Genomic DNA, 15,445 nt, shown 5'->3' on the forward strand with positions numbered 1-15,445 from the left:
AGGTTCCATTCCCCAGAAAGTACATAGGCCAGTGGCCCATGTGTCTGTAGATCATATGCAGTAGCTACAGACCCTGGTGCACCTGTTCTCTCTCTCTCTCTCTAATAAATAAAAATTAAAATAAATGAAACCAGGTAATCCCAGTACTTGGGAGGCTGAGGCAAAAGGATCAGCATGAGTTTGAGGTCATCATGGGCTCCAAAGTGAAATCCCTTCTCAAAAAACCACTCTCAGCTGGGCATGGTGGACCACGCCCTTAATCTCAGCCCTTGGGAGGCAGAGGTAGACAGATAGCCGAGAGTTCACAGCAACCCTGAGATTACATAGTGAATTCCAGGTCAGCCTGTGCTAGAGTGAGACCCTACCTCAAAAAACAAAAAGAGAGAGAGAGGGAGGGAGAGAGCTGCCTGCAACAGGCATGGTAACACCATGTCTTTAATCCCAGGACTCAGAAGGCAGAGGTAGGAAGATCTCTGTTAGTTCAAGGACACCCTGAGACTAAGTAGTGAATTTCAGGTTAGCCTGGGCTAGAATGAGACCCTACCTAGAAAAGCCAAAAAAAAAAAAAAAAAAAAAAAGACAAAGAATGTTTTATTAGCATACATTAATTGTACAAATAATTTCATTATGACATTTGCATATGTGCATATATTTTGATCATATTCACTCTACCACTGTCCTTTATTATTCCTCCTCTTCCTTCCCACTGGTCCTCTTCCTATGTCAAAGTAGTTGTCCATCTATATTTTTGTGTTTAGTTAAAGATTCATGCCTTTGGGCTGGAGAGATGGCTTAGCGGTTAAGCGCTCGCCTGTGAAGCCTATGGATCCCGGTTCGAGGCTCAGTTCCCCAGGTCCCACGTTAGCCAGATGCACAAGGGGGCGCACGCGTCTGGAGTTCGTTTGCAGTGGCTGGAAGCCCTGGCGCACCCATTCTCTCTCTCTCCCTCTATCTGTCTTTCTCTCTGTGTCTGTCGCTCTCAAATAAATAAATAAAAAATTAAAAAAAAAAAATTCATGCCTTTAATCCCAGCACTCAGGAGGCAGAGGCAGAGATAAATAAGATAACTGCTGTAAATTCCAGGCCAGCCTGAGACAAGAGAGCAAGTTCCAAGTTAGCCCGAGCTAGAGACTCTACCACAAAAAAAAATCTAAAAATAAGTGCTAGACGTGGTGGTGCATGCCTTTAATCCCAGCACTCGGGAGGTAGGAGGATTGCTGTTGAGTTCGAGGTCACCCTGAGATGACATAGTGAATTCCAGGTCAGCCTGAGCTAGAGTGAGACCCTACCTCAGCAAAAACAAAAAAAAATCTAAAAGTAAAAATAGTAACAACTGCCAGGCACGGTAGAGTACACCTTTAATCCCCCATCACTTGGGAAACAGAGATAGGAACACTGTGAGTTCAAGGCCACCCTGAGACTACATAGTGAATTCCAGGTCAGCTTAGACTAGAGTGAGACACTACCTTGAAAAACCAAAAATAGGGCTGGAGGAATCTTAGCAGTTAAGGCAGTTGCCTGCAAAGCCAAGGACACAGGTTCGATTCCCCAGGACCCATGTTAGCCAGATGCACAAGGTAGCATATGTGTCTGAAGTTCATTTGCAGTGGCTGGAAGCCCTGGCATGCCCATTCTCTCTCTCCCTGTGTCAAATAAATAATAAAAATAAATTTCAAAAAAGAAAAACCAAAATAATAATAATTATTATTATTATAAACTGGGTGTGGTGGTACATGCCTTTAATCACAGCATTTGGGAAGCAGAGGTAGGAAGATCACTGTGAGTTCAAGGCCCTAAATAAACCAAAAAATAAATTATTATCATTATTATTATTGAGCTGGGAAGAATGGCTCAGTATATAAAGGTGCTTGTTGGCAAAGCCTACTGGTCTGGGTTCCATTCCTCAGAATCCACAAAAATCTAGATACACAAAGTGGTATGTGTGTCTGCAATTTATTTGCACTGGCAAGATGTCCTAGTATGCCTGCTCTGTCTCTCTCCTCACATATAAATAAATTTTAAAAAATTATTTGGGCTGGAGAGATGGCTTAGTGGTTAAAGCACTTGCCTGCAAAGCCGAAGGACCCATGTTCCACTCTCCAGATTCCACATTAGCCAGACCCACAAAGGTGAGGCAAGCTCAAGGCTGCATATGCCCACTAGATCCAAGATATCCAATGTTCTCCTCAGGCTAACACAAGGGTACATACATGTGCATATACCACACACACAAGCAAAAATTTTAAAGTTTTTATTAGCATACATTAATTGTACAAATAATTTCATTATGGCATTTGCATATATGCATATAATAAATATATTTTGATCATATTCACTCCACCACTGTCCTTTATTATTCCTACTCTTCCTTCCCATTGGTCCTCTTCCTATGTCAAAGTAGTCGCCCATCTATATTTTTGTTTAGGAATTTCCATTAAACAACTTTAAAATGTAAGTGTGGGGGTATAGCTTAGTGATAGAGCACTTATGTAAATCTGGGGGTACAGCTTGGTAATATAGCACTTCTGTAACAGGCACAGGCCTTGAACTCAATCCTCAGCACCAAAAAAGCAAAACCACAACAAGAGCAAAACCAATCTATGACATAATGTGCACACAGAAGTTTGTGTGTGCTAACATTTAGAGCAGCATTAATCCTAGTAACCAAAAGCAAAATCCAGTGTCATTATCCAATCACCAATGATAAAAAACCAAAATGTGGCTTATGTATACATTTCTATGTATATACAGACATGCATATATATGTATTTTTTTTGGTTTTATTTTGTTTTTTTTCTTTTTCCAGGAAGGATCTCACTCTAGCCCAGGCTTACTTGGGCTAGTCTCAGGCTCTGGCCTCAAAATTATAGCAATCCAGGGCTAGAGAGATGGCTTAGCAATTAAGTGCTTGCCTATGAAGCCTAAGGACCACGGTTCAAGGCTCGATTCCCCAAGACCCACGTTAGCCAGATGCACAAGGGGGGTGCATGCGTCTGGAGTTCATTTGCAGTGCCTGGAAGCCCTGGCACACCCATTCTCTCTCTCTCTCTGCCTCCTTCTCTCTGTCTCAAATAAATAAATAAATAAAAATAAACAACAAAAAAAATTATAGCAATCCAGCTGGGCATGGTGGGGCACACTTTTAATCCCAGCACTTGGGAGGAGGAGGTAGGAGAATCGCCATGAGTTCAAGGCTACCCTGAGGCTACATAGTGAATTCTAGTTCAGCCTGGGCTAGAGTGAGACCCTACCTCGGAAAAAAATACACACACACACACACATAGAGAGAGTGTGTGTGTGTTTAAGAGAGAGAGAGAAAGCGCGTGCATGCACAATCCTCTACTTCTGCTTCCCAAGTGCTGGGATTAAAGGCATGTGCCACCACACCTGGCTTATACAGTGAAACTTCATTTTTTTTATATTTTAATTTTGTTCGAGGGAGAATGGGCACGGGAGGGGAGGGGAGGGGAGGACAAAGTAATGCAGCCAAATATGGTAGCACAAGCCTTTAATCTCAGCACTTGGGAGGCCCAAGTAGTAGGATCACTGTGAGTTCAAGGCCACTCTGAAACTAGTGAATTCCAGGTCAACTTGGCTACAGCCAGACTCTAACTCCAAAAAAACCCAAACAAACAAAAAAGTAATACATGGACTGCCGAGATGGCTCAATAAAGGCACTTGTTTATAAAGCTGTTGGCCCAAGCTCAATTCCCCAGTACACACGAAAGCCACATGCAAGAGGCACTGGCATGACCATTCTCTCTCTCTCTCTGATTAAAAAAGAAAAAGAAAAAGAAAAAAAAAAAAGTAATGCTATTCAGCAAGGAGTGAGTGAATTCCAGGTCAGCACAGGCTAGAGTGAAACACTACCTCAGAAAAAAAAAAAAAAAAGTAATGCTAGTTGGGAACCCAGTGTAGTGGTGCACACCTTTAATCCCAGCACTTGGTAGGCAGAGGTAGGAGGATCGCAGTGAGTTCAAGGGCAGCCTGGGCTACATAAAGACCCTACCTGAAAAAAGTTTTTAAAAAAATCAGGGGTTGGGGATTTAGCTCAGTGGATGAGCGCTTGCCTAGCAAGCGCAAGGCCCTGGGTTCAGTCCCCAGCACCACAAAAAAATAAAAAATAAAAAATAAACACTGAGGGCTGGAGAGATGGCTTAGTGGTTAAGCACTTGCCTGTGAAACCTAAGGACCCTGGTTCAAGGCTCAATTCCCCAGGACTCATGTTAGCCAGATGCACAAGGTGTGGCATGCATCTGGAGTTCGTTTGCAGTGGCTGAAGGCCCTGGCATGCCCATTCTCTCTCTCTCTTTCTCTCTACCTCTTTTCTCTCTCTGCCTCTCTCAAATAAATAAATAAAAATAAAATATTTTAAAAAACCACCTCTGAGGAAGTAGAGAGGTAGGAAGATCACTCAGAGTTCTTGAGGTCTGCCTGAGACTACAGAGTGAATTCCAGGTCAGCCTGGCCTAAAGTGAGATTCTACTTCAAAAACAACAAAAAGGTAATGTATAGCTATAAACAGATGAACCTTAATACATTATGTGAAAGATAAGAATCACACATTCTATAACACCATTAAATGCCCAAAATAGGCAACTTGATAGAAGAAAGTAAATTAGTGATTGCCTAGGGCTGGGATTAGAGTATGAAGAGAAATGGCTACAAGTATCAGTGCTCTTCTAGACATTAAGAAAATAGAATCCAGAAATGGCCAGGCATGGTGGTTCATGACTTTAATCCCAACACTTGGGAGGCAAAGGTAGGATTGCTGTGAAGCCACTCTGAGACTATATACAAAATTCCAGGACAGCCTGAGTTACAGCAAAACCCTACCTCAAAAAAACACGCAAAAAAAAATACATACATATATACACACATATACATACATGCCAGGCTTGGTGGCCCACGCCTTTAATCCCAGCACTCAAAAGGAAGAGTTAGGATGATCACTGTGAATTCAGGGCCAGCCTGAGACTACATAGTAAATTCCAAATCAGCCACAGCTAGAGTGAGACTCTATCTCACACTATCTCAAAAAAAAAAAAAAAAAAAAAGTAAAGTTGGGGTCTTTAAACCCTCTTCTTCCTCAGGACAGGAGCTCTCTGTACTTCCTCCTCTTTCCTTCTCTTAATCTAATAAAGTCTCTCTAAACCTTACCCTCTGGTCTATGGATTTTAGTTCTTTAAATTCAGAAGAAATCAGAAAAAAAAAATCAGAGTACCCTAAATTTATTGGTACATTGGTGTATTGGCAAGGAACCCCAAAATTCCCATTTCATATTGCTGCAACTGGCTGGGAAACTCAGAGAAGAATATCTTCTTTACAACTTCCTTCCTCATGGACACTGGGCACTTTGGTTTTCTCCTTTGCCTGCTTTTTACTTCCTTCTCTTTCCTTCCCTTAATCTAATAAAGTCTCTCCAAACCTTAAAGTACAAAATGGGTTGTAGTAATAGATACACAACTCTGTGAATATACTAAAAGTTATCAAATCAGATATACTTCAAATGAGTGAATTATATATTATTTTAATCATATTTCGAATAGTTTAAAATGTCTTATCATGAGACAGCCATGATGGTGCACGCCTTTAATCCCAGCACTCAGGAGGCAGAGGTAAAAGGATCCCGTGAGTTCAAGGTCACCCTGAGACTACATAGTGAATTCCAGGTCAGCCTGGACTACAGTGAGACCCTACCTCAAAAAAACAAACAAACAAAAAAAAAAAAAGTGTTGCGGGTATGGTGGCACACATCTTTAACCCCAGCACTCACGAGGCAGAGGTAGGATAATCATCATGAGTTCAAGGCCACCCTGAGACTAAATAGTGAATTCCAGGTCAGCCTGAGCTACACTGAGACCCTACTTTGAAAAACCAAAAAATAAAAATAAAAAACAAAAGTGCCCCAGAGCCTAAACTCTCCATTCTTTTCTTTTGCTGAAGATTCAAAATGCCCTGAGAAAAGTACTTCTGTCTCTTTTCCCTTAGAAATATCAGAGGATGCAGAGAAAAATTCTACTCTACCATTATCTATAACATTAATGCGGAGTTAGGTATGATGGTGCATACGTATAGTGGAGATAAAAGGGTGAAAGATTAGGAGTTTAAGGCCAGCCTGCCCTGTCTCACAAAACAATCATGACTTCGAAGCCACCCTGAGACTTCAGAGTGAATTACAGGTCAGCCTGGGCTAGTGAGATCCTACCTTGGAAAAAAAAAAAAAATTCCCAGGCTAGAGAGATAGCTCAGTGGTTAAGGAAATTGCCTGCAAAGCCTAATGAACCAGGTTCAGTTCCCCAGTGCCCACATAAAAGCCAGATGCACTGAATGGCATATGCATCTGGAGTTCGTTTTCAGTGGCTAGAGGCCCTGGCACACCCATTCTGTCTCTCCTTGCAAATAAATAATTTTTTTTAATTCCCTAAGTGGAACATTTACTGTCTAAAGTAACTGGATGTAGTAACTGCTAGAAGAAACTGACTTTACATCCGTTAGTCTTTAGAAGCCAAGTGTCTTGGAACATAACTCCCTTTACAAAACAAGTTATAGCCGGCTCTAGGGTTGCTAAGTATATAACATGACCCTGGTAACTTTGCTGTCACCCACATCTGGTAAGACTTGACAGATTCAGTAAATAAAGAAAATGAATATTGGGGCCTCAAGGGAAAAAATATATGGCCTATGAGAAATAGCCTAATAGCTAATGACTACAGTCACTGCATGCCAATGGTCTATGGTGGGCAGTAATTACCCACATATTACACAAGAGAAAGGACCATAAATATGTAGATAGTAGAAATATACGTAGCAGCCATATAGCTTCCATTTATAACCTTATGTTCATGTTTTCTAAAGTAGACATCTCTCTCTGAAACACAATTCTGGAAAGATTCCAGTTTTAAACTCCCTATGAGAAAACTTAAATATTCACAACTTAAGACAAATGGTTGAGCTGGGCATGGTGGTGTACATTTTTAATTCCAGCACTTGTGAGGCAGAGATGGGAGGACTGCCATAAGTTGGAGGCCAACCTGAGACTACATAATGAATTCCAGGTCAATATGGGCTAGAACAAGACCTCACTTTGAAAAATAAAATAAAAATAAAAAAGAAAGAAACGCTAAAGTTGCCTCAAAACTCAGCGAGCAGGAAGGAAACATACCATGATGCACCACCACCTACCGAAACCGCCTACTCAATCATCTCCCAAAATAGAAGTAGACTTTAGGACAAGAACTGTTACTTGGTTAAGTGATGTAGTCACACAGCCTGAGGCCCTACCTTCAGAAGCCTCAGTGTTATATAATAATACAATACTTCATTGCATCTACAGCCACTAGAACTTTGAAGTAAATATTACCAGTTAACAGCAGTCCTGACTTCCTGCACAGCTATCCCCACCTGCCTGCCTTTGCTCTGTCCCATAATGAATATTACCAATATTATAGAATATTTCACCAGACATGGGGGGGGGGGGGCACACACCTTTAATCCCAGCACATGGGAGGTAGAGGTAGGAGGACTGCTGTGAGTTTAATCAAGGCCAATCTGAAACTAGTAAATTCCACATAAGCTTGGGCTACAGCAAAACCCTTCATCAATAAAACCAAAATATTTCAGCCATATACATACCTATAAATAAATATAATAACAAATATGTATATAATATATGCATTTATCCACAAAAGAGCAGGCTTTATACCCCTAAGGCTCATCACCTCCCCTGCTATAGGCTTATGATTAGGTTTTCAGTACCAGATGTATATTCCCTCCCATAGAGCAGAACTTCAGTCCAATTAAAGAGCAGTTGGTTTCCTCCAGAGCAGACATGCCACTATTGCACTCGTTCAGTCATTTGGCCTGTCTGGCTAATCATGAGGCTTCCAGCATCCACTGTTTTCACTGCTGATGATCTCCCATAAGGCTGCGTACAGGGCAGCTTTTTCCAGCTTAGCTGGTCTACAGGGAGAAGGTTTTCTGCTCAGCACCAGCTTGATTTCTCAGTGACTCTGCCATTCAGGCATGTAAAGTCTTCAGCAATAGTCTCACCATCTCTTTCTCACAGAAAACCAAGGACCTTGGCAATAGCCTATGTTTTGAAGGAAAACAGTGACCTCCCTGGCCAACAACTCGCTGGAAGGTATCCCATCCCTGGAACTGAAAATTTTCTAGTAACACTCTATGGCTTCTGAATATGCCATTATTAAAGAAAGTAGATTTTTGTATGTCTAATTCAGAATAACTTGAATTTTGAATGACTCTTCCCCCCCCCGCCCTTCTTTTACAGTCTCTTCCCCTGACCTCACATCGGCCTTTCCCCTCCCTATGATCTGTTCTACTTATATATATATATACAATACCATCCCCTTAAGTCCTTCTCTCTCCTCCATCCCTTATAGCCTGCTTCTACCTTACAGGCCTCTGCTACTGATTTTTGGTTCCAGACCAGATCACAAACAAGTCCATACATTTGTACCTAGGATCCACACATGAGAGAAAACATACAATGTTTGGCTTTCTAGGCCTGGGTTACCTCACTTAGTATAATCCTTTCCATATTTATATATATGGAAACCTACTTTTTTGGACAATGTAACACTCAGGAGCCACAGATTGTCACTAGAAAATTTTCAGTGCCAGGATTGGGATACCTTCCAGTGAGTTGTTGACTAAGGAGGTCCCTGATGTCCCCAAAACATTACAGGCCATTGCCAAGGCCCTTGGTTTCCTACCAGGAATAGGTGGTAAGACCCTACTGCTGAAAACTATACAGACTTGCAAGGTCACTGAGAAATCCTACTCAAACATCCTCCATGTAGACCAGCTGACAGAAAGCTGGAAAAAGCCATGCTGCATGCAGTTCAATGGAAGAGAGAGAAATCACCAGCGAAGATGCTCAACAGTGAACAATGCAAGCCTTCTATCTGGCCAATCAGGCCAAATGAGCCAACAGAAGCAATAGTAGCTTGTCTGTTATAGGGGAAACAAACTGCCCTCTAATTTGACTGGAGGCCTGCTGCATGGGAGGGAATAAATCCCTAATACTGAAAACTTAAAACAGGGGTAACTCATGAGCCTAGGGGTATAACATCTGCTGCTGTCTGGCTAAATGTATATACTATGTTCATCAAACTACCCAGTAAGCACTTCTCTTAATGTTCACACTCTATTAATGCTACTCTCACTTTTGGTTAGAGAATCTTCTCTTTTCAGATGGCAGTGACGTTGGGACTAAGAAGGCACCATGGTCCTGAGAAGTGACAGAGGAAGGCTCAGCACTGCAATATCTCTATCACACCTTCTAAGGCTCAGGGTCCATTGTGGAAGAGGTGGCGGAAAGAATGTAAGAGCTAAAGTAAGGGTAGGACTCCTTACAACGTGTTCCTCCAGACACAAAATGGCCTGAATATCCATGACCTCACAGTGCCTGACACTACCTACACAGACCATCATAATAGGAGGAAAAGATCATGACATCAAAATAAAGGAGACTTATTGAGAAGGGGAGGGGATATAATGGAGAGTGGCATTTCAAAGGGGAAAGTGGAGGAAGGGAAGGAATTACCATGGGCTATTATTTATAATCATGGAAGCTATAAATTAAAAAAAAAAAATGAATGAATGAATTTTAAAAAGAAAAAGATTTCCAGCTGGTTATGGTGGCTCACACCTGTAATCCCAAGTCTCAGGAGGCAGAGGCAAGAGAATTACCATGAATTCAAGGTCAGTATGGGTAACTAGTGGATTCCAGACCAGACAACAACCAGGGACACATAATGAGATCCTGTCTCAAAATACTAAAATGAAGGCTGGAGAGATGGCTTAACAGTTAAGGTGCTTGACTGCAAACCAAAGGACCCAGGCTCAATTCCCCAGGACCCACCACATAAGCCAGATGCACAAGGGGACACATGTGCTTGGATTTCCTTTGCAGTGGCTGAATGCCCTGGGGCACCCATTCTCATATTTTCTCTTCTCTCTCCTCTCAAATATAAAAATAGATAAATAAGAAAGACTTCCCATTTTTTACAAAACTTGCTTTGCATAAGGGACTCTTCAAAATTTCAGCATTTTAAAGTTCGTGCTGCCAGGCAGTTGTAAGTGTGTGTTTTATCCCAGCACTCCACTCGGAAGGCTGAGGTAGGGGGATGGCTGGGAGTTTTAACGCCTGCCTGAGACTACAAAGTGAAATCCAGGTCAGCCTGTACTACAGAAAGACCCTACTTTGAAAAGCCCCTCCCCCCAAAAAAAGTTCATGCTGTTTCAACAACTTTTGATATGAGAAACTCTTTGTCTCCTTAGCTTTTCTTTCTAGTTGTACCAAGATGTCCTTTTTAGTCTTTTCCTCCATATAATTTGTTCAACAAGAGTCCATATCAACACACTCTTGCTACTGAGAAAGCCTTTTGAATATTCTAGTTTTACTGGACACAAAAACACACAGAAAATCTGGGTTCTGACAAGATAAAAATATTCACAAAAAAGGAGTATTTCTGCATTCCCAAACTAGTTGTGTGCACCTTGCCGCAGCTGAAACCTACCTGTCCATGTCTTCCAGATTATCCACTGGTGACCCCAGCTGGTCACTAAGTCGTCGACGTTCAGGTGTGCTAACACAGAAGTGGTCGTTGCCAACAGTGATCCGTAAGCTCTGTTCCAAAGAATCAGAACACAGATCAGGAGATCGTCTTTAAAAATTCAAACTAAGCCAGATGTGGTGACGCATACCTTTAATCCCAGCACTTGGGAGGCAAAGGTAGGAGGATCACCATGAGTTTAAGGCCACCCTGAGACTACATTGTGAATTCCAGGTCACCCTGAGCTAGAATGAGACCCTACCTTGGAAAACCAAAAAATAAAAAAAATTAAAAATCAAAATAGGGCTGCGGGGATGGCTAAGCAATTAAGGCGTTTGCCTGCAAAGCCAAAGGACCCAGGTTCAATTCCCCAGGACCCACGTTACCCAGATGCACAAGGGTGCACACGCATCTGGAGTTAGTTCATGTGCAGTGGCTGGAGACCCTGGTGCGCCCATTCTCTTTGTCTCCCTCTTTCTCTGTCAAATAAATTAATTAATTAAATTTAAATTTTTTAAAAAAACTATTTTCTTCGGGTGAGGATATAGTGCCAGCCTAGCAGGCAAGAGTCCTTGGAGTCAATCCCCAGCTCTGCAGGAAACCAGCACGAGTGCTCACCTATGATCCCATCACTCAGGAGGTTGGAGGACCACAAACTCAAGGTCATCCTCAATGACTCAGCAAGTTCGAGACCAGCCTAAGCTACATGAGTCACTGAATCCAAAATAAAATAATATTCTTGGGCTAGAGACAGAGAGATGGCTTAGCGGTCAAGGCGCTTGCCTTCAAGGCCTAAGGACCCAGGTTTAATTCTCCATAATCCACATAAGCCAAATGCACAAGGTGGCACATGTATCTGGAGAACATCTGCAATGGCTAGAGGCTCTAGTATGCCCATTTTCTCTCAAATAAATTAAAAAAAAACTTTAAAAGAAAAAACTGAAAATAATTTTCTTAAGAGACAAAAGCCTATATCTCCACTTTTTCTAAATAGTGACCTGTTATTTATACCAGGCATGGGAATAACAAAGCAAATAAAGCATGCATTCTCAGAACCTATATATTCTAGTAAGAAATATAGGGGGAAAGAAGTTCATTTCTCTAAAAAAAAAAAATTCTGGGGCTGAAGAGATGGCTTAGCAGTTAAGCACTTGCCTATGAAGCCTACGGACCTTGGTTCGAGGCTCAATTCCCCAGGATCCACGTAAGCCAGATGGCCAAGGTGGTGCATGCATCTGGAGTTCATATATGGTGGCTGGAGGTCCTGGGGCGCCCATTCTCTCTCTGTCTGCCTCTTTGTCCGTCTGTCGCTCCCAAATAAATTAAAATTAATTTTTTTAAATTTTCTGGCAACTATTATTGACCCAATGTTATTAAAAATATGAATTGCAAGCCGGTTGTGGTGGCACACGCCTTTAATCCCAGCACTTGGGAGGCAGAAGTACGAAGGAGATCACCGTGAGATCAAGGCCACCCTGAGACTACATAGTGAATTCCAGGTCAGCCTGAGCTAGAGTGAAACCCTACCTCAAAAAACCAACCAACCAAAAAAAAAAAAAAAAGTTGTTGGAAACATGGCTCATCAGTTAAAAGTGCTTACTTGCTAAGTCTGTTGGCAAGGTTCAAATCCCAAGCCACCCAAAGAAGACTGGAGCGGCAGGGTTGGCTATTCATTCAAAGAAACAAGAATCCCTGGCACATGCATTCACTCGTAAATAAATAAATCAAAAGAAAGGGGCCAGGTGTGGTGACTCATGCTGTTAATCCCAGCACTCTGGAACCAGAAGTAGGAGGATCACTGTGAGTTTGAGGTCAGCCTGAGACTACATAGTGAATTCCAGGTCAGCCAGTGCTAGATCAAGACCTTACCTCAAAAACAAGTAACAACAACCAAAAAAAAGGCTTTTCTGCCTGGCATGGGAGGCAGAGGTGCTTTTCTAAAGTCCTATCATTTAACCTGAGATGTGAATGGACACATATTTTCAAGGAAGAAAATCACCTGAGTAATTAACTTCGCATGTTTTGGACATGCAGAAAGGAGGACAATACTGTTGCAGCAATGTAAAAGAGTCGGTAGACAAAAGCCATTTAGGAAGCTTGAATTTTATTCTTAGTGTGAAAGAGATACAAGAAGGTTTAAAGTCCCAGGCATGGTGCTCATGCCTTTAATCCCAGCACTCTTGGGAATTGAGTCCACCCTGAGACTATATAGTGAATTCCAGGTTAGCCTAGAGCAAAACCCTACCTTGAAAAACCTCAAAACAAATGAGCTGTTCTTTACTGCCCCAATAAATTGTTGCATTAAAAAAAGGGGGTGCTGGAAAGATGGCTTAGTAGTTAAGGCACTTGTCTGCAAAGCCTAAGGACCCACATTCAATTCCCCAGTACCCACGTAAACCAGATGCACAAGATGGTGCATGTGTCTGGAGTTAGTTTGCAGTGGCTAAAGGTCCTGGCATGCCCATTCTCTCTATCTGCCTCTCTCTCCTTCTCTCAAACAAATAAATACTTTTCTAAAAATGTAACTTAGCCGGGCGTGGTGGTGCACACCTTTAATCCCAGCACTCGAGAGGCAGAGGTAGGAGAATCGCCATGAGTTCAAGGCCACCCTGAGACTACAGGGTTAATTCCAGGTCAACCTGGACCAGAGTGAGACCCTACCTCGAAAAACAAAAATAAATAAATAAATAAAAATGTAACTTAGACAGGAGTGGTGGCACAAACCTTTAATCCCAGCACTAGGGAGGCAAAGGTAGGAAGATTGTCATGAGTTCGAGGCCACCCTGAGACTACATAGTGAGTTCATGTTAGCCAGGGCCAGAGTGAGACCCTACTTAAAAAAAAATGCAACTCCTGGGCTGGAGCTATGGCTCAGAGGTTAAGGACTCTGCCTACAAAGCCTAAGGATCCGTAGTCCCATCCCCCAGGGCCACATAAAGCCAGACGCACAAGGTGGTACACACATTTGGAGTCACTTTGCAGCACTGGAAGCCCTGGAACACCCATTTTCTTTCTCTCCTCTCTCTCTCTCTGTTTGCAATAAAACTTTTTTAAGGGCTGGAGAGATGGCTTAGCAGTTAGGGCGCATGCCTGCAAAAGCTAAGGACCCAGGTGCCATTCTCCAGGTCCCACGTAAGCCATATACACATGGTGGTGCATGAATCCGAAGTTCATCTGCAGTGGCTGGAGGCCCTGGTGCGCCCATTCCCACTCTCTCTCTCTCTCCCCCTCCTTTCTGTCTCAAATAAATAATTAAAATAGATAAATAAAATGTTTTTAAAAAATTTTTTAATTGCAACTCCTAGGCTGAAGACATGGCTTAGCAGTTAAGGCGCTTGCCTGTGAAGCCTAAGGACCCACGTTCAATTCTCCAGGTTCCACATAAGCCAGATGCACATGGTGGCACATACTTCTGGAGTTCATTTGCAGTGGCTGAAGGCCCTGGTGTGCCCATTCTCTCTCTCTTTGTCTCTAATAAATAAAAATAGTCAAGCGTGGTAGTGCAGGCCTTTAACCCCAGCACTCAGGAGGCACAGGCAGGAGGATCACCTTGAGTTCAAGGCCACCCTGAGCCTACATAGTGAATTCTAGGTCAGCCTGAGCTAGAGTGAGACCCTACCTCAAAAATAAATAATAAAAATAAAATCTTTAAAAAAAAAAAAGTGTAACTCCTTTAGCAGCTTCGTCCTTAGCCTTAATCACTTTTAACATGCCATAGAATTTCTGACTTCTCTATGTTATTTGTTATCACAGTTGTGCCTAATTCATGGTACTCAATACTTAACTAAATGTATGAAATGAAGGCTTAAATATCATTTTGAAGCCGGGCATGGTGGTGCATGCCTTTAATCCCAGCCCTCGGGAGGCAGAGGTAGGAGGATCGCCGGGAGTTCGAGGCCACCCTGAGACTTCATAGTGAATTCCTGGTCAGCCTGGGCTAGAGTGAGACCCTATCTCAAAAAACAAACAAAAACAAAAAATCATTTTGAGGGCTGGAGAGATGGTTTAGCAGTTAAGGCGCTTGCCTGTGAAACCAAAGGACACAGGTTCAATGCCCCAGTACCCACATAAGCCAGATGCACTAGGGGCACATGAGTATGGAGTTTGTTTGCAGTGGTTGAAGGCCTGGCACGCCCATTTTCTGTGTGTCTCTCTCCTCTTTCTCTCTCTGTGCTTGCAAATAAATTAAAATTAAAAAATCACTTTGGTCAGGCGTGGTGGTGCACGCTTTTAATCCTAGCACTTGGAAGGCAGAAGTAGGAAGACTGCCGTGAGTTCAAGGCCACTCTGAGACTACATAGTGAATTCCAGGTTAGCCTGAACTACAGTGAGACCTTACCTCAGAAAACCAAAAGGAAAAAAAAGTACATGAGTCTGGAGTTCATTTGCAGTGTGGCTAAAGGCTCTGGTGTGTCCATTCTCTCTCTCTCTCTCTCTCTTTCTCTGAAATACATAAATATTTAAAAATAGTTTATGTATTTATTTGAAAGAATATGGGCGTACCAGGACCTCTAGCTACTGCAAGTGAACTCCAGACGCCTGCTCCACCTTGTGCATCTGGCTTATGTGGGTACTGGGGCATCGAACCTGGGTCCTTAGGCTTCACAGGCAAGCGCCTTAACCACTAGGCCACCTCTCCAGCCCCTTGTTTTGTTTTTTGAGGTAAAGTCTGGCCTTTTTTGTTTTGTTTCATTTTTGTTTTTCCAGGTAGGGTCTCACTCTAGATCAGGCCGACCTGGAATTCACTATGTAGTCTTAGGGTGACCTCGAACTCACGGTGATCCTCCCACCTCTGCCTCCCGAGTGCTGGAATTAAAGGTGTGCGTCACCACGTCCGGCCTGTGCTCTTTTTAACGCATTTAAAC

The 15,445-nt window shown here is 42.5% G+C and overlaps 1 protein-coding gene across 5 annotated transcripts in view; it reads right to left on the minus strand.

The window, feature by feature from the left end:
• The window catches only part of Znf318 (zinc finger protein 318), a 74,487-nt gene that overhangs the window by 57,904 nt on the left and 1,138 nt on the right, over positions 1-15,445 (minus strand). For all 5 annotated transcript variants that reach the window (XM_045157836.1, XM_045157835.1, XM_045157832.1 and 2 more), the window contains exon 2: positions 10,545-10,654. In XM_045157836.1, the coding sequence (XP_045013771.1) occupies positions 10,545-10,654 (110 nt within the window). The remainder of the gene's footprint in view (positions 1-10,544; positions 10,655-15,445) is intronic.

This window comes from Jaculus jaculus, chromosome 8, assembly GCF_020740685.1.
Source record: "Jaculus jaculus isolate mJacJac1 chromosome 8, mJacJac1.mat.Y.cur, whole genome shotgun sequence".
NCBI classification, from domain to species: Eukaryota; Metazoa; Chordata; class Mammalia; order Rodentia; family Dipodidae; genus Jaculus; species Jaculus jaculus.